The sequence below is a fragment of the Salmo salar genome, chromosome 01 (assembly GCF_965601325.2).
Source record: "Salmo salar chromosome 01, fSalSal1, whole genome shotgun sequence".
NCBI lineage: Eukaryota > Metazoa > Chordata > Actinopteri > Salmoniformes > Salmonidae > Salmo > Salmo salar.
The window spans coordinates 80,543,588-80,571,429 of record NC_138291.1 but is presented as its reverse complement, the minus strand read 5'-3'; the positions used below and the strand labels follow the sequence as shown (position 1 = coordinate 80,571,429).

The following is a 27,842-nucleotide window of genomic DNA, read 5'->3' as shown; positions in this document are numbered from 1 at the left end:
ACACCTGAGGAATTGGAGACTCAATACACTAACTAGATCTCTAAATAAATACTTATAGACCTATAAGCCTATGCTCTCGTCTGTGCTGCTCCATTTCAGATATCTTGGTTGTAAAATAGTTGCTATTGAGCTGAATATTGAGAGTTAAGAAATAAAGATTATATCTACAGAAAGCTGAGACCCTCTTCTCTTCAACAGGGACAAGAGGATGAAGCTTCCAAAGCGGTGTTTTTCCTACAATTGCATTTTGAAATGTTATACGATCAGAACAAATGTTTCTCTCGAGCGCATGGGGTAGAGGAGTGGCTTTCGCTTCACAGCCACAGGCCCCAGCAAAACAGGGACAGGGACAGTGCAGACAGTTTCAATACAGGAATAAGGAAAATGCACTTTACTGTTTGACCAAATCCTGGTTTCAGCTGCCCAAAATTGACTTTTGAATGAGGTGATAATGTAGAATGTGCTCCATCTGCGTTTATAGGCAAACTACCTGCCCTCCAGGACACCTACACCACCCGATGTCACAGGAAGGCCAAAAAGATCATCAAGGACAACAACCACCCAAGCCACTGCCTGTTCACCCCGCTATCATCCAGAAGGCAGGTCAGTACAGGTGCATCAAAGCGGGGACCGAGAGACTGAAAAACAGCTTCCATCTCAAGGCCATCAGACTGTTAAAACAGCCATCACTAACATTGAGTGGCTGCTGCCAACATACTGACTCATCTCTAGCCACTTTAGTAATTAGAAATTGGATGTAATAAATGTATCACTAGCCACTTTAAACAATGCCACTTTATATGTTTACATACCCTACATTACTCATCTCATATGTATATACTGTACTCTATACCATCTACTGCATCTTGCCTATGCCATTCAGCCATCGCTCATCCATATATTTTTATGTACATATTCTTATTCATCCCTTTACACTTATACACACACAAGGTAGTTGTGAAATTGTTAGATTACTTGTTAGATATTACTGCATGGTCGGAACTAGAAGCACAAGCATTTCGTTACTCACATTAACATCTGCTAACCATGTGTATGTGATAAAATTTTATTTGATATTGGACCAGCCAATCTGGCATTTGCCAAAATTGCCAGATGGCCAATCCACCCATGTGATAGGATGAAGGAGACTTGCTTAACTAAGCTAATCTATTAAATTGCCACTTTCATACTACTCAAGCATAGGCCTATATTTTTAGGACGTGGAACATAATTCTTTACATGTGCACTGACTTTTTATGCATGTGTGGTCCCTTTGAAGGTACATTGTAAATGGGCAGAATTTATCCATCCTTAATATGTAACTTATGAAAGATGTTGACATTGATAAGATTGGTTCCTTTGGAGCGTTATGCCATTCAACAGTAATGTACATTTTGGTATGTCACTAGCACCCTCTAGTGAATTAAAGGTCTCATTCCACACTTACGTGCTGTACACAGATTTATTCAATGAGACATTCCAACCAAATGCTAACATTCACGTCAATGCAATACTACTTTCTTAAAATGTTCTACTGTCATGTCAGCACAGCAAATCACACTTTTCGTTTTACATTTCTCACAAAAGCAAAAATTATTTCAGACAAATGCAGATATACCACATTCGGAAACGAAATAACCTTTGTTAATGTTTGTAGAGCAGATGGAAGTACAGTTTACACTTAAAGATTAAAATGAACTTGTGTTCACTACATTTACCATGAACAGAAGAAAAATATTTACATATCCAATTACACATCAGATTGCATTTTGTTATGGTCTATCTGTAACAGTATATACAACTTCAATACACCGGCTTCACCTTTGCAATGCACACAACCAATTCTGTTTTCCATTAAAACTCAATTACACTGAAAAAAAAACATAAATGCAACAATTTCACAGATTTTACTGAGTTACAGTTCACAAGGAAATCAGTCAATTTAAATAAATTCATTAAGCCCTAATACATGGATTTCACGAATGGGGAATAGATATGCATATTTTGCTCACAGATAACTTAAACATTTTTAATAAAAGTAGGGGCGTGGATCAGAACACCAGTCACTATCTGGTGTGACCACCATATGCATCATTCAGCGCGTCATCTCCTTCATATAGTTGATCAGGCTATTGATTGTGGCATGTGGAATGTTGTCCCACTCCTCTTCAATGGCTGTGCGAAGTTGCTGGATATTGGCGGGAACTGGAACAAGCAGTTGTACACGTCGATCCAGAGCATCCCAAACATGCTCAATGTATGACATGCGAGTATGCAGGCCATGAAGAAGTGGGATATTTTCAGCTTCCAGGAATTGTGTACATATAGATCCTTGTGACATGGGTCTGTGCATTATCATGCTGAAAAATGAGGTGATGGTGGCGGATTAATGGCACGATAATGGGCCTCGGGATCTCGTCACGGTATCTCTGTGCATTCAAATTGCCAACAATAAAATGTAATTGTGTTCGTTGTCCGTAGCTTATGCCTGCACATACCATAACCCCACCGCCACCATGGGGCACTCTGTTCACAACGTGGACATCAGCAAACCGCTCACACACACACGATGCCATATACACAGTCTGCACGGTACAGTTGAAAGCGGGATTCATCCGTGAAGAGCACACTTCTCCAGCGTACCAGTGGCTATTGAAGGTGAGCATTTGCCTACTGAAATTGGTTACGACGCCGAACTGCAGTCAGGTCAAGACGAGCACGCAGATTTGTTTCCCTGAGACGGTTTGAGTTTTTTTGCAGAAATTCATCAGTTGGGCAAACCCACAGTTTCATCAGCTGTCCGGGGGGCTGGTCTCAGACAAAGAAGCCGGATGCGGAGGTCCTGGGCCGGCGTGGTTACACGTGGTCTACAGTTATGAGGCCGGTTGTACTTACTGCCAAATTCTCTTAAACGACATGACTTACGGTAGAGAAATTAACATTAAATTCTCTGGCAACAGCTCTGGTTGACACTCCCTCAAAACTTGACTGCACATTTTACAGTGGTCTCTTTTTGTCCACAGCACAAGGTACACCTGTCAAGTAGATGGATTATCGTGGCAAAGGAGAAATGCCCACTAACATGGATGTAAACAAATTTGTGCACAAAAGTCGAGATAAATGTTTTTTGTGCGTACGAAACATTTTTGGGATCTTTTATTTCAGCTCATGAAACATGGGACCAACACTTTACAAGTTGCATTTATATTTTTGTTTAGTGTAGTTTGGACCACTTCTTTGTTCAGCCAGATATTTAGGCTCTCTTCTCATGTGCATCATTGATGATGGACAACACATTAATTAATTGATAACAGCTGTGACAATTGGTTTATTTGCCCCGATTGACTGGGTCTCCAATAAGTTCTGGGCATCGCTCCTCTCCTTTTGCGATACTGTCACACTTGCGGAGTAAGTCATAGTTTATTTTGTCAGTTATTACACTGTCTTGCTTGTATTGAGTGTGCTTGTCGACAAACTCCCTCATCCACTTTGCCATGGTCATCAGTTCACCTACATCAGCAACAAGGAGAAAGTGAGCAATATCATGATTTTTGGGGGTTTTGATAATTAAGATGTTACACTAACATATACACCAAAAACAAACAAGTTTATGTTTAGCATTTATAATCTTATACATTTTCATGTGGCTTCAGTTCAGATTCATCACTAATGCACAAAGAGCTACCAAACCTTGTTGACGGTGTCAGGGAGCAAAATGTGCCTTCCACTATTGGAATGCTGCATGCTTTTACTAAGCTCCACCAATGATGTGGAAATCCCATGGGCCACAACAATACCCCATAAAAACGTGTTACCCAACCCAGTGTCAAATTGTCGTTGTCCATTTGCTAAATATACTGTACCTGAGGCGCGTCTCTTGATGAGCTTCAGGTAGTTCAGGATGGTGCATCTTGTATCGACGTCCACCTCCATGTTTTCCAGGTAGCAGTTAAGGATTGGTATCAGCCCTTGAAAAACGCCTTCCTAAATGATAAGAAACAACAACTGTTATAGCTGAAACTCAAGAGTGCAGAATGTTATCTTACGAACCAAGCTAGATCTACTCAGGCTTTTAGAAAGCTAGCCAGCTTCACATTCCAGGTCAGGCTTCATCCACACTACAAAGGTGGATATTGTTGTCCGCCCAGGGTTGCCATGTCCATGGTTTGCCCGCAAAAATGGGCTACTTTGAAAACAATGTAACATGGTGAAAACGTATTGGTCGGAGGTTGCAGGTTTTTGGGCCACTTCTAAATTGCGCCGCAGCTGCCATGGAATTTTTTTTAAATTGTTATTATTTTATTTCACTGTGACCTGCTACTGCTGACTATCAGGCAGTGAGTGGTGGGGAGGGAGGCAGTCATGACAAGTGATGTGAAAACAACAAACAATTTAATTAGCACTAGCTATATACTTCTCCCCCTATAATTCTTGTTTGGCTCGTTCGTTGTATCCTGACCGCCCCCCAGTCCTACTAATCACTAGTCTAGAGGCAACACAGCAAGGGAGAGAAACTGAGAAATAGTCATCCAACAGTTTCAGAGAGAGGATCAAAGAACGTGCTTTCTCACTTGGTATGTTGCCAGGGCTTTAAAATGAAGGTTGTCCCGTCATCCCGGGGACGCAAAAAAAAAAAAACATGTCTGGGATGGTTTAAACAGATTCTGGGACAGTTCTGGGACAACTACTGTACATCAATAAATATTTAAAAGCAATAATGCTAATGCAACAGATCAGAACGTTTACCTTAAAATGTTTATAAAATATTATTTCTTCACATTATAAGTGCAGTAATGCGCACACTGCAGTAGGCAAAAAAAATAATACAAATGCATGAAATGAAATGTATGCATTCACTACTGTAAGTCGCTCTGGATAAGAGCGTCTGCTAAATGACTTAAAATGTTAAAATGTAAAAAAAAAATGGGAGAAGGTTCCAAAATGCTATTAGCGGTTACACACGGTCCTAAAACGCGCATGGCACATGCAAGCGTTTTCATGTGACAGAGATTAAAATATGTTATAAATTTAGAAAGAGGAGATCTAAAGATGCAACAACTAGTATGGGTGTCTAATATGAGTAGGATTGTGCCTTTGCCTGGTGGACAAGGAAGTCGATTTGAAAACCAATAGAACAATAGAAAATACTGGTTTCAATGGCACATTTTATAGTGTTTACAAAATAATTTCCTCAACATATGGTCTGATTTTCACCTTATAAAATTATGTAAAACCTCTAGGTTTAGAACAATTAAGTTTATGGTTAAATAGTTTCAAAATGCTGATTGCAAGGCGGGTAATGTGTGCGTTGTGCAACAGACACTGGCTTTTCTCTTGGCTCGTGCCCATTTCATCTGAACGAATCATGCACAGAGTATGTCAACAGAATCTAGCCTTTTAGATGTTAATTATCTGACATTACTGTCAAACCTGACTGGCTTTTAGACTATTTCAAAGTTTCATTGAAGTTTAGCTACATTTTCTGGCGCCTCCATGTCAGCATCGGTGTGGACATGATAGGCTGTAGCCAATATGCATATAACCTAGGCTACACTTTTACATGTAGGTTAATTATTTCTGTACAATTATGCAAAATATTATTCCAATGTTGGCCTTTTTAGAGGATCATTGTTTTAATATACATTTCTGGCTCAGTTGACAGCTGCATTTATCTAATCAGTAGTAGGCTACTCATTACCTTTTTAAAATCACTGTGAATGATCTAGGTCCTATGACCATAGCCATGTTGGCATATCAACCCCCCAAAAAATAAACTCAGCAAAAAAAGAAATGTCCCCTTTTCAGGATCCTGCCTTTCAAAGAAAATTCGTAAAAATCCAAATAACTTCACAGATCTTCATTGTAAAGGGTATAAATACTGTTTACCAGTCTTGTTCAATGAACCATAAACAATTAATGAACATGCACCTGTGGAACAGCCGTTAAGACACTAACAGCTTGCAGACGGTAGGCAATTAAGGTCACAGTTATGAAAACTTAGGACCCTAAAGAGGCATTTCTACTGACTGAAAAACATCAAAAGAAAGATGCCCAGGGTCCTGCTCATCTGCGTGAACGTGCCTTAGGCATGCTGCAAGGAGGCATGAGGACTGCAGATGTGGCCAGTGCAATAAATTGCAATGTCCATACTGTGTGACGCTTAAGACAGCGCTACAGGGAGACAGGACAGACAGCTAATCGTCCTCGCAGTGGCAGACCATGTGTAATAACACCTGCACAGGATCGGTACAGCCGAACACCACAGCTGCGGGACAGGTACAGGATGGAAACAACTGCCCGAGTTACACCAGGAATGCACAATCCCTCCATCAGTGCTCAGACTGTCCGCAATAGGCTGAGAGAGGCTGGACTGAGGGCTTGTAGGCCTGTTGTAAGGCAGGTCCTCACAAGACATCACCGGCAACAACGTCGCCTATGGGCACAAACCCACCGTCGCTGGACCAGACAGGACTGGCAAAAAGTGCTCTCCTCTAACGAGTTACCGTTTTGTCTCGCCAGGGGTGATGGTCGGATTCGCGTTTATCGTCGAAGGAATGAGCGTTATACGAAGGCCTGTACTCTGGAGCGGGATCGATTTGGAGGTGGAGGGTCCGTCATGGTCTGGGGCGGTGTGTCACAGCATCATCGGACTGAGCTTGTTGTCATTGCAGGTAATCTCAACGCTGTGTGTTACAGGGAAGACATCCTCCTCCCTCATGTGGTAACCTTCCTGTAGGGTCATCTTGACATGACCCTCCAGCATGACAATGCCACCAGCCATACTGCTCATTCTGTGCGTGATTTCCTGCAAGACAGGAACGTCAGTGTTCTGCCATGGCCAGCGAAGACAGCGGATCTCAATCCCATTGAGCACGTCTGGGACCTGTTGGATCGGAGGGTGAGGGCTAGGGCCATCCCCCCCCCCAGAAATGTCTGGAAACTTGCAGGTGCTTTGGTGGAAGAGTGGGGTAACATCTCACAGCAAGAACTGGCAAATCTGGTGCAGTCCATGAGGAGGAGATGCACTGCAGTACTTAATGCAGCTTGTGGCCACACCAGATAGTGCTACTTTTGATTTTGACACCCCTTTGTTCAGGGACACAGTATTCCATTTCTGTTAGTCACATGTCTGTGGAACTTGTTCAGTTTATGTATCTTATGTTCATACAAATACTTACACATTAAGTTTTCTGAAAATAAACGTAGTTGACAGTGAGAGGACTTTCTTTTTTTGCTGAGTTTATATACAGTATGTTGACATTTAAATTGCACCTCAGGAAGATTCTGGGACAATAAAGTAAAAGTTAGTCTGGAGTCCTGTATGTAGCAAGCTAGCTAGCTAACATTGTCCAGAAAGCTGAAGTCAGAGGAGAGAGAGAAAGTGTTACGCAGCAGCGCATAGGTGAGGACAGAGGAGAACTGATTACGGACTATAAAATTATAATAGCAGTGATTGAAAGTAGAATAAAACTTGATGTACTGGACTCATGATGGATCTCTTTCCTATCCATCTTGCTCCAGAGGGATGGATGACTGCGACATCAGGCTGCAGCCACACATGAATTGACATTTTTTATGAAGTAAGAAGCTAAAAAGCAAATGGTTGGAGCTATTGATTTTTATACTTCAGTTGAAAATACTATTGTTTTAGAGCAATGTGACTTGTACTAACACGATATCACATCTTAACCATTCACTATCAATCACTTCTGGTTCAGAAAAAATATTTTTTTGTGAATAACAAAAGGGAGCAATGCAGAAAACAAGGTAAAGCAATTTGACCAGTTGTATTTAGATTGTCATTATGGAGACACCTTTGGATAAATGTGGCAACTCCTCTGTTGCTGCGAAAGAAAAAAAAAAAAAGAAAAGAAAAAAGAAACTTGGGCCAGTTCTCAGGCTTGGGCGGGTTTTGAGTGGTCATTGGGATAAAAATTGTAGCTTGACCTGGCAACCCTGCGTCAGCCTGGAGCTAAATCTAGCAGGCTTGTAAATGCACATGCATGAACAACATTGCTAGTCGAACGCAGAATTCTTCATTGAGACATTACTGAAACATCAAACATGGGTGAATCAGTGCCATTTTCATTTGCGCTGAAATCAAAATGAAAGAACAGTTATCTTGCAAATTCAGCATGCTATGGTGTGAAATAGGTTTTTAGAAGTGCAGTCTATTTTATTACTTATCGTCATTGCCGTCTTCGGTGTACTTATCAATGCATGATCACCTTCTTCCAACTAATATCACTCCTGAGGAACAGCTTGTTGCATTGATGCCATAGACATATAATCCATAGACGGGTTTTGGAACCTCTAACCACCTTGGCAATTTGACTGTTAAACTCATGGGTACACTAACAATGGCTACCAGTCTTGACTTGAATGGGTACTGTCATTATGGATTATACACTACATGACCAAAAATATGTGGATGTTGGAACACTGCTGCGGGGACTTGCTTCCATTCAGCCACAAGCGCATTAGTAAGGTCGGCACTGATGTTGGGTGATTAGGCCTGCTCGTAGTAGGCGTTCCAATTCATCCCAAAGGTGTTCAATATGGTTGCCATCAGGGCTCTGTACAGGCAAGTCAAGTTCATCCACACCGATCTCGACAAACCATTTCTGTATGGACCTCGCTTTGTCATGCAAAGACATGAAAGGGCCTTCCTCAAACTGTTGCCACAAAGTTGGAAGCACAGAATCGTCTAGAATGTCATTGTATGCTGTAGCGTTAAGATTTCCCATCACCAGAACTAAGGGGCCTAGGCTGAACCATGAAAAACAGCCCCAAACCATTATTTCTCCTAACTTTAAAGTTGGCACTATGCATTGGGGCAGGTAGCGTTCTCCTGGCTTCCGCCAAACCCAGATTCTTCCGTCGGAATGCCAGATGGTGAAGTGTGATTCATCACTCCAGAGAATGCGTTTCCACTGCTCCAGAGTTCAATGGCGGCAAACTTTACACCACTCCAGCCAACGCTTGGCATTGTGCATGGTGATCTTAGACTTGTGTGCGACTGCTCAGCCATGGAAACCCATTTCATGAAGCTCCCGACAAACAGTTATTGTGCTGACGTTGCTTCCAGAGGCAGTTTGGAACTCGGTAGTGAGTGTTGCAACCGAGGACAGATGATTTTTACGCACTATGCGCTTCAGCACTCGGCGGTCCCGTTTTTTGAGCTTGTGTGGCCTACCACTTCGCGGCTGAGCCATTGTTGCTCTTAGATGTTTCCACTTCACAATAACAGCACTTACAGTTGACTGGGGCAGCTCAAGCAGGGCAGAAATGTGACGGACTGACTTGTTGGAAATGTGGCATCCTATGACGGTACTACGTTGAAAGTCACTGAGCTCTTCAGTAAGGCCATTCTACTGCCAATGTTTATCTATGGAGACTGCATGGCTGTGTGCTCAATTTTATACACCTGTCAGCAACGGTGTGGCTGAAATAGCCAAATCCACTCATTTTAAGGGGTGTCACCATACTTTTGTATATATAGTGTATGTCTATGGTTGGTTGGGGCTGTCAATTATACTTTTGCACATTTTTAAATACAATCGCGCAAATAAATTACAGTTTGGAAAGCAAATGCTATCATTACTAAATGTGTGATGTGTATTTTAACCTTAAAAAAAATTATTAAACACAAAAAGGGGGATGATACAATCTTTGCGAGAGGGAGGGTATCTGATTTAATTAGTCTTCAGCTCGTGGCTCAGACACTTCATTCAGGATAAATGGAGTTATCCCTGAGTTAGCCTGTTCGAAGCAGGTTAGTTTTGAAGGATTTGTTGCCATAGTAATTTACCTGGCTAAAAGGTGAGCCACTTTCTTGGTACCGGTTATCCAAATTTGAACTCAAGAGTTGACTAAAGTTACCGTACGAACTCCTCAAAACCTGATTTGCAGTAAAGGGCTCAGGAGAAAGATATATTAAAATATAACTATTATTAATAAGCACCTTTCCATTGATGATTGTGTCAATGCTCATCAGTATGTAATTGTCACCCTCACTGTCCAAGCCGTTCTGGGCCGCTGAGGAGCTATCGAGGACAGGGTTACAGCCTATGACACAAGAGAAGAGGAAGCATTAAACTGTTTAGGCATTTTGACAAAACACACCCCGACCAGGTTTCAAAACACTGGACTTGTATCATCTCACCTTTATAGATGTCCTTCCGGAAGTAAAACATGCCCTCTTGGACTGCATTTCTTTCCTGGGCCGCTTTCATGTTTTCATCAACCTGTTCAAAGACAAGACAAAACACACTAAAACAAATGGTGTTATATCATACAGTGCATTCGGAAAGTATTCAGACCCCTTACATTTTTCCACATTTTGTTAGGTTACAGCCTTATTCTAAAATTGATTAAATAGTTTCTCATCAATTTACACACAATACCCCATTATGACAAAGTGAAAACAGGTTTAGAAATTTTAGCAAATGTATTAAAAATAAAAAACAGAAATACCTTATTTACGTAAGTAAGTAAGTAAGTATTCAGACCCTTTGCTATGAGACTCGAAATTGAATGTACTGGGAACTCCACAAAAAAAACAGTCTAACTTAATTGAATTTCATAAAATTCAGCGAATGAAAAGTGTAACAAGAAGAACAACCACATTCTCACCTTTGACAAGGGGATGAGAAAGTCCAGTTTATAGGACAGGATAACCCTGGTGAGCAGGACGATGAAAACAACGTAAGCAGAGTTTTCAAAATCGGTAAGTTGCACCTGAAATAAAAGAAAACGTGCACTAAATATTTCTACACTAACATTGTACAAAAAGAAGTTAAGACACAGTACATGTAAATCCTGTTGCAAGTATTGTTTGTTCATGTAACACTATTTAGCAGACATACATAAATTGCCACTGAGCGCATTTCAGGTAAATATCCAAATTATATTCAAATCTTTTGTGTCAGCGTTGTAAGGCTTATGCTACCTCCATGGGGCGGAACTCAACTCGCCATCCGATGTCCGAGTTTGGAGGAGGAGGTTTGAACCTCATTGTCTGCCAGTTGGTTGACTGCAGATTCTACAAGAGAGACGTGACATGGAAAATACATTTTGATTATATAAACTAAAATTCCTCCTTTTAAAATCTGTCATAAGCAATGGTTTGGTTTTCAGCAGTAATGCAGCCACAGTAAGTCAGTATAGGGTGGGTATCATTTTAACCTCAAAGTGATCCGACTCGTTTTCATCATCCAGGTGAATTTTCTCCTCAAAGAGTGAAAGCGGATCCCGGATGAAAAGATGGGCTATGTGTTGGGCCAGCAGTTTGTCGATCCCTACAAACACAGATTCTGATCACTTCTCTATAGAACATTTTATGATACAGCCAGTTTCAATGCTGAAACAAAACATCACTTCATGTATGATTATTTTACTATTCATTTTAAAATAATATTTTACCCCAGTCACTCATTCACCATGTTCTATTACTGATGTCTTCGTTACAGTGTTTACCTGCATCCAGCAACTCTTTGTTGATCTCCTCGTCTATTGTCAGATCTATGTCATTGTACTTATCGCCACAACTGGAGAGGTAGCTGTCGATTGAATCATATCTTGATTTCAAGATTCGAAATTTGTTGCTTTTCAAAGGCTGCAAAGACAACACATTTTCATAGACATTAAAAGACGATAAATATGAAAAGTAGGAAAATCTTCTGACAATTCAACAAACAAATAACTGAAAACCTGCTCTGACTAACGTTACAATTGAACACCAGGAAATCAGAGAAACTCATAATGCCTATCTGAGCCTGACACGGTCTGAGCCGGACACTCAACCCCCTAAAGCAACTAGCGACAAGCGAGTGGGCCTTATTTGGCAAGGTCATGTTTCTTTAATTAGGGGCCAGTTTTTCCTGATTCATCTGCTCACCTCCAGCCCTCTCTCTTCCCCGGTCCTGTCATCCACCGAGGCAGAAATAACTCCCCAGCGACAATCAATGTTTGACACATAGCCTCTGTAAAACGGCGAAGCAGCACTGAGGGCCATCTGTAAACAGATCAACAGTTAGCTTTCTAGTTTCCACCACACAAAAAGCACTCGAAACAACCAAAGCGTTATTGAATACTGTAATGATTCAAACAAAGCCATTTACGACACCTTTGATAAAGAAAATTACTACTTGATGCAATTTTTTCTGTACATTTTCTAAGCATATCTTACCACTATGGGGCAGAATGTTGCTAGTTGGTCATAAAGGTACCTCGCCTCTTCAATGCTGCAAGCTTGGAATGTCACCTGGAAAAACATAAAAAGGTTCAAGTTAATTTAAGGACTAATCAACAGGCTTATATAAACATGCCCACAACCTTTAAAAAAATATTCTCTAGTCTAGTATATGAACATGTAATTTATGATGTGCGACTGAAAAAAGGAACATGCATCCAAAGGCAAACAAGTAACGACAGTATACAATGTTAATATTAGTATAATGTGTAGCATATACCTGAAGACAGCAGTTGCCCATTCCAAAGCCCATGGCATCCATGTAGATGTGATCAGGGAGAGCTGCTCTGGCGGCCTCCCCATCATCCTCCGGAAACTTCTCCACAAATGGAGATGGAGTGCACTTGTCTTTAAAGACTAACAAGGAGAAAGAAGCACAGTGGAAAATAGACACCGATAAGCAAGCCGTTTCAAATTTGTATTAAGGCAAATGTATCCTAAATTTGACCAGTGAAAATAGAAAATTACAAAATGCATTTGACTGAGTGGTGTAATTTTTAAGTGCAAATGGTGAAGACCTGTTTTTATTTACACTTACTGGGTACGTTGATCACTACCTTCTCTCCTCTTCTGTGACGAATGTTTCTGGTCAGGGTGCTGAAAAAACATTCACAACATTCTGTATTCCAAGGGAATTCAAAAGAAGAGCTCAAACTTTGACATATCATAGCAGTGAGACAACATACTGCAAATATACACACAAAAGTATGTGGACACCCATTCAAATGAATGGATTTGGCTATTTCAGCCACACCTGTTGCTGACAGGTGTATAAAATCGAGCACAAAGCCATGCAATTTCCATAGACAAAAATTGACAGTAGAATGGCCTTACTGAAGAGCTCCGTGACTCAACATGGCACCGTCATAGGATGCCACCTTTCCAACAAGTCAGTTCGTCAGATTTCTGCCCTGCTAGAGCTGCCCTGGTCAACTGTAAGTGCTGTTATTGTGAAGTGGAAACATCTAGGAGTAACAACATCTCAGCCAGACCTCAGTAATGCTCTTGTGGCTGAATAGAAGCAAGTCCCCACAGCAATGTTCCAACATCAACTGGAAAGCCTTCCCAGAAGAGTGGAGGTCATTGTGGCAGCAAAGGGGGGACCAACTACATATTAATGCCCATGATTTTGGAATGAGATGTTCGACGAGGTGTCCACATACTTTTGGTCATGTAGTGTATATGTGGAACAAAGGTAGCGCAAAGGTAGTCTTATAGTCAGCTGGCCCCTCCCCAGATTATGTGTTAAACGCTATACAACAAAGCCTTCTTAGTGTCCAACATGCTTTCTCTGCCCTTAACCTTGTTCTGAACACCTGCAAAACAAAAGGTAATGTGGTTTGGTAAGAAGAATACCCCTCTCCCCACGCTTACTACCTCTGAGGGTTTAGACCTTGAGGTAGTCACCTCATACAAGTACTTGGGAGTATGGCTAGATGGTACACTGTCCTCCTCTCAGCACACAAAGCTACAGGCCAAGGTTAAATCTAGACTTGGTCTCCGCTATCGTAATCATTCCTCTTTCAACCCAGCTGCCAAACTAACACTGATTCAGATGACCATCCTACCCATGCTAGACTACGGAGACGTAATTTATAGATCGGCAGGTAAGGGTGCTCTCGAGCGGCTAGATGTTCTTTACAATTGGGGAATCAGATTTTCCACCAATGCTCCTTATAGGACACATCACTGCACTCTATACTCATCTGTAAACTGGTCATCTCAAGACCCACTGGTTGATGCCTATTTATAAAATCCTCTTAGGCCTCCCTCCCCCTTATCTGAGATACCTACTGCAGCCCGCATCCTCCACATACAACACCTGATCTGCCAGTCACATTCTAAGGATCCCCAAAGCGCAAACATTCCTGGGTCGCTCCTCTTTTCAGTTCGCTGCAACGAGCTGCAACAAATACTCAAACTGGACTGTTTACTCTCCATCTCTTCATTCAAAGACTCAATCTTACTGACAGTTGTGCCTGCTTCACGTGATGTATAGTTGTCTCTACCTTCTTGCCCTTTGTGTCATTGTCTGTGCCCAATAACGTTTGTACCATGTTCTGTGCTGCTACCATGTTGCGTTGCTGCCAGGCTGTTTTCTTAGGTCTCTCTTTATGTAGTGTTGTGAGTTTTGCCCTTTTTAATATATATATATATACACACACATACACAGTGCCTTGCGAAAGTATTCGGCCCCCTTGAACTTTGACCTTTTGCCACATTTCAGGCTTCAAACATAAAGATATAAAACTGTAATTTTTTGTGAAGAATCAACAAGTGGGACACAATCATGAAGTGGAACGAAATTTATTGGATATTTCAAACTTTTTTAACAAATAAAAAACTGAAAAATTGGGCGTGCAAAATTATTCAGCCCCCTTAAGTTAATACTTTGTAGCGCCACCTTTTGCTGCGATTACAGCTGTAAGTCGCTTGGGGTATGTCTCTCAGTTTTGCACATCGAGAGACTGACATTTTTGCCCATTCCTCCTTGCAAAACAGCTCGAGCTCAGTGAGGTTGGATGGAGAGCGTTTGTGAACAGCAGTTTTCAGTTCTTTCCACAGATTCTCGATTGGATTCAGGTCTGGACTTTGACTTGGCCATTCTAACACCTAGATATGTTTATTTGTGAACCATTCCATTGTAGATTTTGCTTTATGTTTTGGATCATTGTCTTGTTGGAAGACAAATTTCCCTCCCAGTCTCAGGTCTTTTGCAGACTCCATCAGGTTTTCTTCCAGAATGGTCCTGTATTTGGCTCCATCCATCTTCCCATCAATTTGAACCATCTTCCCTGCCCCTGCTGAAGAAAAGCAGGCCCAAACCATGATGCTGCCACCACCATGTTTGACAGTGGGGATGGTGTGTTCAGGATGATGAGCTGTGTTGCTTTTACGCCAAACATAACGTTTTGCATTGTTGCCAAAAAGTTCCATTTTGGTTTCATCTGACCAGAGCACCTTCTTCCACATGTTTGGTGTGTCTCCCAGGTGGCTAGTGGCAAACTTTAAACGACACTTTTTATGGATATCTTTAAGAAATGGCTTTCGTCTTGCCACTCTTCCATAAAGGCCAGATTTGTGCAGTATACGACTGATTGTTGTCCTATGGACAGAGTCTCCCACCTCAGCTGTAGATCTCTGCAGTTCATCCAGAGTGATCATGGGCCTCTTGGCTGCATCTCTGATCAGTCTTCTCCTTGTATGAGCTGAAAGTTTAGAGGGACGGCCGGATCTTCGTAGATTCGTAGTGGTCTGATACTCCTTCCATTTCAATATTATCGCTTGCACAGTGCTCCTTGGGATGTTTAAAGCTTGGGAAATCTTTTTGTATCCACATCCGGCTTTAACCTCTTACATCTAGACGTTCCGCTAGCGGAACACCTGCTCCAATATCCAATGATAGGCGTGGCGTGAATTACAAATTCCTCAAAAATACAAAAACTTCCATATTTCAAACATATGCACTAACCTTTGATGATCTTCATCAGATGACACACCTAGGACATTATGTTATACAATACATGCATGTTTTGTTCAATCAAGTTCATATTTATATCAAAAACCAGCTTTTTACATTAGCATGTGACGTTCAGAACTAGCAAACCTCCGGTGAATTTACTAAATTACTCACGATAAACGTTCACAAAAAACATAACAATTATTTTAAGAATTATAGATACAGAACTCCTTTGTGCAATCGAGGTGTCCGATTTTAAAATAGCTTTTCGGTGAAAGCACATTTTGCAATATTCTGAGTAGATAGCCCAGCCATCACGGCTAGCTATTTAGACACCCACCAAGTTTAGCCCTGACCAAACTCCGATTTACATACAATTAGTATTTTGTAGCATTGCCTTTAAATTGTTTAACTTCGGTCAAACATTTCGGGTAGCCTTACACAAGCTTCCCACAATAAGTTGGATGAATTTTCCCCCATTCCTCCTGACAGAGCTGGTGTAACGGAGTCAGGTTTGTAGGCCTCCTTGCTCTCACACACTTTTTCAATTCTGCTCACAAATGTTCTATAGGATGGAGGTCAGGGCTTTGTGATGGCCACTCCAATACCTTGACTTTGTTGTCCTTAAGCCATTTTGACAACTTTGAAAGTATGCATGGGGTCATTGTCCATTTGGAAGACCCATTTGCGGCCAAGCTTTAACTTCCTGACTGATGTATGGAGATGTTGCTTCAATATATCCACAATTTTCCTACCTCATGATGCCATCTATTTTGTGAAGTGCACCAGCCGCTCCTGCAGCAAAGCACCCCCACAACATTTTGCCACCCCCGTGCTTCACGTTTGGGATGGTGTTCTTCGGCTTGCAAGCCTCCCCTCTTTTTCCTCCAAACATAACAATGGTCATTATGGCCAAACAGTTCTATTTTTGTTTCATCAGACCAGAGGACATTTCTCCAAAAAGTACTATCTTTGTCCCCATGTGCAGATGCAAACTGTAGTCTGGCTTTTGTGTGGCGGTTTTGGAGCAGTGGCCTCTTCCTTGCTGAGCGGCCTTTCAGGTTATGTCAATATAGGACTTGTTTTACTGAGGATATAGATACTTTTGTACCCGTTTCCTCCAGCATCTCACAAGGTCCTTTGCGGTTGTTCTGGGGTTGATTTTCACTTTTCGCACCAAAGTACATTCATCTCTAGGAGACAGAACGCGTCTCCTTCATGAGCATTATGACGGCTACGTGGTCCCATGGTGTTTATACTTGCATACTATTGTTTGTACAGATGAAAGTGGTACCTTCAGGCGTTTGGAAATTTCTCCCAAGGATGAACCAAACTTGTGGAGGCCTACAATTTTTTTTCTGAGGTCTTGGCTGACTTCTTTTGATTTTCCCATGATGTTAAGCAAAGAGGCACTGAGTTTGAAGGTAGGCCTTGAAATACTTCCACAGGTACACCTCCAATTGACTCAAATGATGTCAATTAGCTTATCAGAAGTTTCTAAAGCCATGACATAATTTTCTGGAATTTTCCGGAATTTTCCAAGCTGTTGAAAGGCAGTCAACTTAGTGTATGTAAACTTCTGACCCACTGGAATTGTGATACAGTAAGTGAAATAATCTGTCTGTAAACAATTGTTGGAAAAATTACTTGTGTCATGCACAAAGTTGATGTCCTAACCGTCATGCCAAAACTATAGTTTGTTAACAAAAAATTTGTGAAGTGGTTGAAAAACAAGTTTTAATGACGCCAACTTAAGTGTATGTAAACTTCCGTCATACATACATATACATTCAAGCCTACCTGAATCTTGGGTGTCTGTTTATGGCTTCATCTGGGAAAAACAGTGATTTGGACACTCCTTTTTCAACAGGTGTTGGGTTGTACTCTGGCTGGGTGAAGCCTGGACAACCTAACCTAAAACCATTGTTACAAGAATAACAATAATGTTAAGGTACTATAAATGAAATAAACAAAGTTTCAAATGGTTGAGTGAGTGACAGAATAGGTACTAAACTACCTTGGGAATGATGTGATGGTGGCAAGGGTTTCATTCTTATTCAGCACAGATGAGGCCTCTCGCCTCCTCTTTCCCATGTTGTCCTCCACTGTGTTGAACTCTGACATCGTCCCACCGTATGGCTGCCCTGGAGTCCCTTCGATCATGTAGCTGCCATACTCTGGCCTCCAAAGGGTAGGATGGCTCCAAAGAAAATCAAAGCATTATAAGAAAAATTGTAAAAGCCAACTTCCGTTTTTAGAGGCCAATGAATAATGTTGTCTAACAAAACAAGGTCCTTGATCAGATAGAGTCCATTGTATTATGCTGATCTTTCACATTAAAGTAAACGTGTTTTTTTTATCTAATGTGAGACACTATCTCAGCAGGGGGGAAAATGCTGTGTTTGTGCTTCAGGGCACGTGCTCTTCAGTATGTGCGACAGAGGCAGTAATGAGGAATGCTACAGCTCTAGCTACAATTCCCCACTGACACTGGTATTTCCCCTGGGTTAAGTAGGCTTCACAGATTTAGGACGTCATGGGCAGTTAGCAAGCAGACCATTACTGTGGGGCTTGTACAAACACATGTACATCAAATAGAGATAAAGGCTTTTCAACCTGCAGAAGGAATTTAACAGCTCAAGGTGTAGCGGGCAGGGTGACTCAATAGTGTATTTGTAAGACCATAGTTAAAAAAAGAAAAAAAAAGAAAGTAAAACTCATGCTGAAGTTGCATACTTGTAAAGTAGCTTTTGCATGAGCAAGCCATAAGGGAAGAGCCTTTATTTATTTTTAAAGTTGCTAAAGAGGCTAACGGAACACCATCTTATGCAGTGACAAAAGATGTCTTTAGTTCCTGCAATGTAAAAAAATTAAAATAATTACAACCAAATGTCTATTTTTTATGTAAATGACATGTTATAGAAGGGTCAAGACACTTTTTGTGATTTCACTTGTTTGAGAAACCTATCCTAACCAGCGATTCACATCCCTCATTGCGCAGTACAAAGCTCTGAAAAATTATGAACACTCCAAAAACACCCAAATACGTCCTTTTAGAAACCGAAACGCCCTCAGTAAAGTAATGCAGGTCTTTAGATGTTGTACACATGACATTGTCATTCCAAACTATATCAGCAATGTTATATTCAATTTTGTGCGACTCGAGCAGTTTTCCCCTATCCAGCTGTTCCATTTGAGTCACAACAAAATGTAATATAGCGTTGCTGATAAAGTTCAGAATGACAGTACGGGGAAACAAAATATATATGAAAATACAGTTGAAGTCGGAAGTGAACATACACCTTAGCCAACTACATGTCAACTCAGTTTTTCACAATTCCTGACATTTAATCCAAGTAAAAATGCCATGTCTTAGGCTCACCACTTTATTTTAAGAGTGTGAAATGTCAGAATAATAGTAGAGAGAATTATTTCAGCTTTTATTTATTTCTTGTGTCCCATTCCTCCTGACAGAACTGGTGTAACTGTCTGGTTTGTAGGCCTCCTTGCTCGCACACTCTTTTTCAGTTCTGCCCACAAAATTTCTATGGGATTGAGGTCAGGGCTTTGTGATGGCCACTCCAATACCTTGACTTTGTTGTCCTTAAGCCATTTTGACAACTTTGAAAGTATGCATGGGGTCATTGTCCATTTGGAAGACCCATTTGCGACCAAGATTTAACTTCCTGACTGATGTATGGAGATGTTGCTTCAATATATCCACATAATTTTCCTACCTCATGATGCCATCTATTTTGTGAAGTGCACCAGTCCCTCCTGCAGTAAAGCACCCTCACAATATGATGCTGTGCTTCACGGTTGGGATGGTGTCTTCGGCTTGCAAGCCTCCCCATTTTTCCTCCAAACATATCACGATGGTCATTATGGCCAAACAGTTCTATTTTTGTTTCAGCAGACCATAGGACATTTCTCCAAAAAGTACAATCTTTGTCCCGATGTGCAGTTGCAAACCGTAGTCTGGCTTATTTTAATGGCGGTTTTGGAGCAGTGACTTCTTCCTTGCTGAGCGGCCTTTCAGGTTATGTTGATATAAGACTCGTTTTACTGTGGACATACTTTCGTACTTGTTTTCTCCAGCATCTTCACAAGGTCCTTTGATTTTCACTTTTTGCACCACAGTACGTTCATCTCTAGGAGACAGAACGCGTCTCCTTCCTGAGCGGTATGACGGCTGTGTGGTCCCATGGTGTTTATACTTGCGTACTATTGTTTGTAAAGATGAATGTGGTACCTTCAGGCATTTGGAAATTGCTCGCAAGGATGAACCAGACTACAATGTTTTTTCTGAGGTCTTGACTGATTTCTTTTGATTTTCCAATGATGTCAAGCAAAGAGGCACTGAGTTTGAAGGTAGGCCTTGAAATACATCTACAGGTACACCTCCAATTGCCTCAAATGATGTCAATTAGCCTATCAGAAGCTTCTAAAGCCATAACATTGTCTGGAATTTTACAAGCTGTTTAACTTCTCTAGGGTAGGGGGCAGTATTTTGACGTCCGGATGAAAGGCGTGCCCGTAGTAAACTGTCTGCTACTCAGGCTCAGAAGGTAGGATATGCATATTATTAGTATATTTGGATAGAAAACACTCTGAGGTTTCTAAAACTGTTTGAATGATGTCTGAGTATAACAGAACTCATATGGCAGGCAAAAACCTGAGAAGAATCCAACCAGGAAGTGTGGAAATCTGAGGTTTGTAGTTTTTCAAGTGATTGCCTATACAGTATACAGTGACTTAGGGTTCATTATGCACTTCCTAAGGCTTCCACTAGATGTCAACAGTCTTTAGAACGTTGTTTCATGCTTCTACTGTTAATAGGGAGAGAATAAGAGCTCCTGGAAGTAGATGAGTGAGAAAATAACATGAGCTCAGTGGCGCGCACTCACATGAGAGTTAGCTGTGTTCCTTTTCTGTTTTGAAGACAAAAGGTCTTGTCCGGTTGGAATAGTATGATAAAAACATCCTAAAGATTGATTCTATACATCGTTTGACATGTTTCTACGAACTGTAATATAACTTTGACTTTTCATCTGAACTTAATGAGCGAGCACAGTGCATTTGGAGTACTCGACCGAACGTGCGAACAAAAAGGAGGTATTTGGACATATATATGGACTTTATCGAAACAAATGAACATTTATTGGGAAACTGGGATTCCTGGGAGTGCATTCCGATGAAGATCATCAAAGGTGGAATATTTATAATGTTATTTCTGAGTTTTGTTGACTCCACAAAATGGCGGGTTTGGTTTCGTGTCTGAACGCTGTACTCAGATTATTGCAAAGTGTGCTTTCACTGTACAGTCTTTTTGAAATCTGACACAGCGGTTGCATTAAGGAGAAGTGTATTTATAATTCTTTGAATAACAGTTTAATATTTTATCAACGTTTATGATGAGTATTTCTGTAAATTGATGTGCTCATTCACCGGAAGTTTTGGGAGGCAAAACATTTCTGAATATCACGTGCCAATGTAAAATGGGTTTTTTGGATATAAATATGAACTTTATCGAGCAAAACATACATGTATTGTGTAACATGAAGTCCTATGAGTGCCATCTGATGAAGATCAAAGGTTAGTAATTCATTTTAGCTGTATTTCTGGTTTTTGTGACGCCTCTCCTTGCTTGGAAAATGGCTGTTTTTTCTTGTCTAGGTGCTGTCCTAACATAATCTAATGCTATGCTTTCGCCGTAAAGCCTTTTTGACATCGGACAATGTGGTTGGATTACCGAGAAGTTAATCTTTAAAATGGTGCAAAATAGTTGTATGTTTGAGACATTTGAATTATGAGATTTTTGTTGTTTTGAATTTGGCGCCGTGCTATTTCACTGGCTGTTGGCAGTGTGTCCCGCCGGTGGGACGCTAGCGTCCCACATACCCCAGACAGGTTAACCTCTTACATCTAGACGTTCCGCTAGCGGAACACCACTCCAATATCCAATGATAAGGCGTGGCGCGAAATACAAACTCCTCGAAAATCCGAAAACTTCAATTTTTCAAACATATGACTATTTTACAGCATTTTAAAGACAAGACTCTCCTTTATCTAACCACACTGTCCGATTTCAAAAAGGCTTTACAGCGAAAGCAAACCTTTAGATTATGTCAGCAGAGTACCCAGCCAGAAATAATCAGAGACCCATTTTTCAAGCTAGCATATAATGTCACAAAAACCAAAACCACAGCTAAATGCTGCACTAACCTTTGATGATCTTCATCAGATGACACTCCTAGGACATTATGTTATACAATACATGCATGTTTTGTTCAATCAAGTACATATTTATATCAAAAAACAGCTTTTTACATTAGCATGTGACGTTCAGAACTAGCATTCCCACCGAACACTTCCGGTGAATTGACTAAATTACTCACGATAAACGTTCACAAAAAACATAACAATTATTTTAAGAATTATAGATACAGAACTCCTTTATGCAATCGCGGTGTCCGATTTTAAAATAGCTTTTCGGTGAAAGCACATTTTGCAATATTCTGAGTAGATAGCTCGCCATCACGGGCTAGCTAATTTGACACCCACCAAGTTTGGCCCTCACCAAACTCACATTTACTATAAGAAAAATTGGATTACCTTTGCTGTTCTTCGTCAGAATGCACTACCAGGACTTCTACTTCAATAACAAATGTTGGTTTGGTTCCAAATAATCCATAGTTATATCCAAATAGCGGCGTTTGTTCGTGCGTTCAAGACACTATCCGAAGGGTAACGAAGGGTGACGCGCCCGGCGCGTATCGTGACAACAAATTTCAAAATATTCCATTACCGTACTTCGAAGCATGTCAAACGCTGTTTAAAATCAATTTTTATGCGATTTTTCTCGTAAAATAGCGATACTATTCCGACCGGGAAACCCTGTTTTCGTTCAAAGACTCAAAGTTGAAAATGGAGTCGTCTCGTGCACGCGCACACCCGTCTCATTGTTCTCAGATCGACCACTATCCAAATGCGCTACTGTTTTTCAGCCTGGAACAGCAGAGTCATCATTCAACGTTCTGGCGGCTTCTGAGAGCCTATGGGAGCCTTAGAAAGTGTCACGTTACAGCAGAGATCCTCAGTTTTGGATAGAGATGACAAAGAAGGCCAAGAAATGGTCAGACAGGGTACTTCCTGTACAGAATCTTCAGGTTTTGGCCTGCCATTTGAGGTCTGTTATACTCACAGACACCATTCAAAAAGTTTTAGAAACGTTGGAGTGTTTTCTATCCAAAGCTACTAATTATATGCATATTCTAGTTTCTGGGCAGGAGTAATAACCAGATTAAATCGGGTACGTTTTTTATCCGGCTGTGAAAATACTGCCCCCTATCGATAACAAGTTAAAGGCACAGTCAACTTAGAGTATGTAAACTTCTGACCTACTGGAATTGTGATACAGTGAATTATAAGTGAAATAATCTGTCTGTAAACAATTTTTGGAAAAATAACTTGTCATGCACAAAGTAGATGTCCTAACCGACTTGCCGAAACTATAGTTTGTTAACAAGAAATTAGTGGAGTGGTTGAAAAACGAGTTAATGACTCTAACCTAAGTGTATGTAAACTTCCGACTTCAACTGTATATGCAATCACTACTGTAAGTCGCTCTGGATAAGAGCATCTAATAAATTACTAAAGGTTTGAGCCCCCGTACTGCACAACGAAGAAGTGAATCGCTGGTTGGGGCAAGTTTCTCAAAAATAAGTTGGATCGCAAAAACTGTCTGTACCCTTTTATAACATGGCATTTACATCAAAAACAGCGATATGAGTGTAAAAAATAAAGATTCTACTTTAACATAAGGCAGATACATTGCAGCCAGTTTCAACTCAACCCGATAATCTGGTCATTTTCTAAACAGATTTAAAGCTGACTTACTTGGGGTTTGTCTTTTCACCTTTGTCTTGAAGGGTTTCCAAAACCTCCCCACCATTGAGAACAAGACGAACCTTTTCATTTTTCTCATCCATTTCAATCAACATGTATTCCACCTAAAAAGGGGAGAAAATAACATTTTGCATAACCAGTTTATATTTGAAGCCTGAAAAACTGTGCGCAAATGCAATGCCTATCATGTTGAAATCCATTAGGCCTACAGCACATGTTGACATCACTGACAGCACCCATTGGCTAAAAACTAATTGAAAGTAGAATCAAAGCTCATGTTGATTAGTGTTAACAAAATGTAGCCTGACGCTGCGTTCATAACCAAGTGGGGGAAGGTGGAAATGACCAGTTGTGAAGTGTATAAATCCTAGGGTCGTTCCACCTCAAAAAACACAAGAAAGAGGACACCCACCATCTCAGATAGATAGAAAAGATTTCATAACTATCTAATCAATGTGTAGGCTGCAAGTAGACTACAGAGATTTGGCTAAATGAATTGAGCTGCGAGTTGGAGGCTGATCTTTAGTCTCTCGTCATGTGTCCTGTGTGGCTGAGGTTTTACCTCAGTTTTCAAAATGTGTGAAGTCTACTCTCGTCAGTGTTAACTCTAGGAGATGGGAGCAGGAGATACACCACATGACCAAAAATATATGTACACCTGTTCGTCGAACAAAATAATGGGCATTAATATGGAGTTGGTCCCCCTTTGCTGCTATAACAGCCTCCACTCTTCTGGGAAGGCTTTCCATTGTTGGAACATTGCTGAGGGGACTTGCTTGCATTCAGCCACAAGACCATTAGTGAGTGGGGCACTGATGTTGGGCGATTAGGCCTGGCTCGCAGTCGGCGTGCCAATTCATCCCAAAGGTGTCCGATGGGGTTGAGCTCAGGGATCTGTGCCGGCCAGTCACAGATCCCTGTGACAAACCACTTATGACCCTATCTCGACAAACCACTTCTGTACGAACCTCGCTTTGCGCACAGGGGCATTGTCCTACTGAAACAGGAAAGGGCCTTCCAAACTGTTTCCACAAAGATGGAAGCACAGAATCGTCAGTGCTAAGGGCCTAGCCCGAACCATTAAAAACAGCTCCTGACCATTATTCCTCCTCCACCAAACATTACAGTTGGCACTGCATTGGTTCTCCTGGCATCTGGTAGGGTTCTCCTGGCATCCGCCAAACCCAGGTTCATCCATAGAACTGCCAGATGAAGTGTGATTTATCACTCCAGAGAACGCGTTTCCACTGCTCCAGAGTCCAATGGCGGCGAGCTTAACACCACTCCAGCCAACGCTTGGCATTGCGCATGGTAATCTTAGGTTTGTGTGCAGCTGATCAGCCATGGAAACCCATTTCATGAAGCTCCCAACGAACAGTTATTGTGCTGACGTTGCTTCCAGAGGCAGTTTGGAACTCGGTAGTGAGTGTTGTAACAGAGGACAGATGATTTCTACGCACTACGCGCTTCAGCGGTCCTGTTCTTTTTACATTTAAGTCATTTAGCAGACGCTCTTATCCAGAGCGACTTACAGCAGTGAATACATGCATTTTTTTTGTACTGGCCCCCTGTGGGAATCGAACCCACAACCCTGGCGTTGCACACACCATGCTGGCGTTGCAAACATCATGCTCTACCAACTGAGCCACTGTGAGCTTGTCTGGCATACCACTTCGCAGCTGAGCTGTTATTGCTCCTAGACATTTCCAATTCACAATAACAGCACTTACAATTGACTGGGGCAGCTCTAGCAGGACAGACATTTGACTTGTTGGAAAGGTAGCATCCACATTGAAAGTCAGAGCTTTTCAGTAAGGCCATTCTATTGCCAATGTTCGTCTATGGAGATTGCATGGCTGTGTGCTCGATTTTATACAGTTGTCAGAGCAACGGGTGAGGCTGAAATAGCCAAATCCACTAATTTGAAGGGGTTTCCACCTACTTTTGTATATAATTGAAATCAAATTTTATTGGTCACATACACATGGTTAGCAGATGTTAATGCGAGTGTAGTGAAATGCTTGTGCTTCTAGTTCCGACAGTGCAGTAATATCTAACAAGTTATCAAACAATTCACCAACAACTACCTAATACACACAAATCTAAAGGGAGGAATAAGAACATGTACAAATAAATATAAGGACGAGCGGCATAGGCATGGTGCAATAGATGGTATAAGGTACAGTATATACATACAGTTGAAGTCGGAAGTTTACATACACCTTAGCCAAATACATTTACTCAGTTTCACAATTCGTGACATTTAATCCAAGTCAAAATTCCCTGTCTTATGTCAGTTAGGATCACCACTTTATTTTAAGAATGTGAAATGTCAGAATAAGAGAGAGAATTATTTATTTCAGCATTTATTTCTTTCATCACATTCCCAGTGGGTCAGAAGTTTACATTCACTCAATTAGTATTTGGTAGCATTGCCTTTTAAATTGTTTAACTTGGGTCATAAGTTGGGTGAATTTTGGCCCATTCCTCCTGACAGAGCTGGTGTAACTGTCTGGTTTGTAGGCCTCCTTGCTCACACAAGCTTTTCACAGTTCTGCCCACACATTTTCTATAGGATTGAGGTCAGGGCTTTGTGATGGCCACTCCAATACCTTGACTTTGTTGTCCTTAAGCCATTTTGCCACAACTTTGGAAGTATGTTTGGGGGCATTTTATGAAAGTGGCCAGTGATATGAGTCTGTAGTTAAACAGCAATCACCAACTCAGAGAGGCTACTAACAGTCTGATGGGATTGAGCTTGAAAAACAGCTTATGTCTCTCGGTTCCAGCTTTGATGCACCTGTACTGACCTTGCCTTCTGGATGGTAGTGGGGTGAACAGGCAGTGGCTCGGGTGGTTGTTGTCCTTGATGATCTTTTTTGGCCTTCCTGTGACATCGGCTGCTGTAAGTGTCTTGGAGGGCAAGTAGTTTGCCCCCGTTGATGCGTCACCCTCTGGAGAGCCTTGCGGTTGAGGGTGGTGCAGTTGTCGTACCAGGCGGTGATACAGCCCGACAGGATGCTCTCGATTGTGCATCTGTAAAAGTTTGTGAGGGTTTTAGGTGACAAGACACATTTCTTCAGCCTCCTGAGATTGAAGAGGCGCTGTTGCGCCTTCACCACACTGTGTGGGTGGACCATTTCACTTTGTCTGTGATGTGTACGCAGAGGAACTTAAAACTTCCCACTTTCTCCACTACTGTCCCTTCGATGTGGATGGGGGGGGTGCTCCCTCTGCTGTTTCCTGAAGTCCACGATCATCTCCTTTGTTTTGTTGACGTTGAGCGAGAGGTTATTTTCCTGATACCACACTCCGAGTGCCCTCACCTCCTCCCTGTAGGCCGTCTCGTCGTTGTTGGTAATCAAGCCCACTACTGTTGTGTCGTCTGCAAACTTGATGATTGAGTTGGAGGCGTGCATGGCCACGCAGTCATGGGCGAACAGAGAGTACAGGAGGGGGCTGAGCACACACCCTTGTGGGGCCTCAGTGTTGAGGGTCAGCGAAGTGGAGATGTTGATTCCTACCTTCACCACCTGGGGGTGGCCCGTCATAAAGTCCAGGACCGAATTGCACAGGGCGGATTGAGATCCAGGGCCTTCAGCTTAATGATGAGCTTGGAGGGTACTATGGTGTTGAATGCTGAGCTGTAGTCAATGAACAGCATTCTTACATAGGTATTCCTCTTGTCCAGATGGGATAGGGCAGTGTGATGGCGATTGCATCGTCTGTGGACCTGTTGGGGCGGTATGCAAACTGAAGAGGGTCTAGGGTGGCATGATCCTTGACTGGTCTCTCAAAGCACTTCATGATGACAGAAGTGAGTGCCACGGGGCAGTAGTCATTTAGTTCAGTTATCTTTGCCTTCTTGGGTAGAGGAACAATGGTGGCCATCTTGAAACATGTCGGGACAGCAGACTGGGAAAGGGAGCGATTGAATATGTCCGTAAACGCACCAGCCAGTCAGTCTGCACATGCTCTGAGGATGCGGCAAGGGATGCCGTCTGGGCCAGCAGACTTGCGAGGGTTAACACATTTAATTGTCTTACTCACGTCGGCCACGGAGGAGAGGGGGGGCTCAGTCCTTGTTAGCAGGCCGCGATGGTGGCACAGTATTATCCTCAAAGCGGGCAAAGGTGTTTAGTTTGTCTGGAAGCGAGATGTCGGTGTCCGTAACGTTGCTGGTTCTCTTTTTGTAGTCAGTGAGTCCTGTAGACCCTGCCA

The 27,842-nt window shown here is 41.7% G+C and overlaps 1 protein-coding gene across 2 annotated transcripts in view; it reads right to left on the bottom strand.

Annotated features, from left to right (window-relative positions):
* Window positions 1-1,447: 1,447 nt before the first annotated feature.
* LOC106612605 (glutamate--cysteine ligase catalytic subunit) overlaps window positions 1,448-27,842 on the bottom strand; it is a 35,455-nt gene continuing 9,060 nt past the window's right edge. Inside the window, exons 2-16 of one of the 2 annotated variants that reach the window (XM_014213933.3) lie at window positions 23,613-23,725; window positions 17,731-17,913; window positions 17,514-17,627; window positions 12,792-12,850; window positions 12,474-12,610; window positions 12,191-12,265; window positions 11,900-12,016; window positions 11,479-11,617; window positions 11,188-11,300; window positions 10,952-11,044; window positions 10,636-10,740; window positions 10,166-10,247; window positions 9,965-10,068; window positions 3,864-3,984; window positions 1,448-3,510 (exon numbers count right to left, since the gene is read on the bottom strand). In XM_014213933.3, the coding sequence (XP_014069408.1) occupies window positions 3,329-3,510; window positions 3,864-3,984; window positions 9,965-10,068; window positions 10,166-10,247; window positions 10,636-10,740; window positions 10,952-11,044; window positions 11,188-11,300; window positions 11,479-11,617; window positions 11,900-12,016; window positions 12,191-12,265; window positions 12,474-12,610; window positions 12,792-12,850; window positions 17,514-17,627; window positions 17,731-17,913; window positions 23,613-23,725 (1,737 nt within the window). In that variant the 3' untranslated portion in view covers window positions 1,448-3,328. The remainder of the gene's footprint in view (window positions 3,511-3,863; window positions 3,985-9,964; window positions 10,069-10,165; window positions 10,248-10,635; window positions 10,741-10,951; window positions 11,045-11,187; window positions 11,301-11,478; window positions 11,618-11,899; window positions 12,017-12,190; window positions 12,266-12,473; window positions 12,611-12,791; window positions 12,851-17,513; window positions 17,628-17,730; window positions 17,914-23,612; window positions 23,726-27,842) is intronic. The other variant, XM_014213943.3, reaches the window with a different exon arrangement.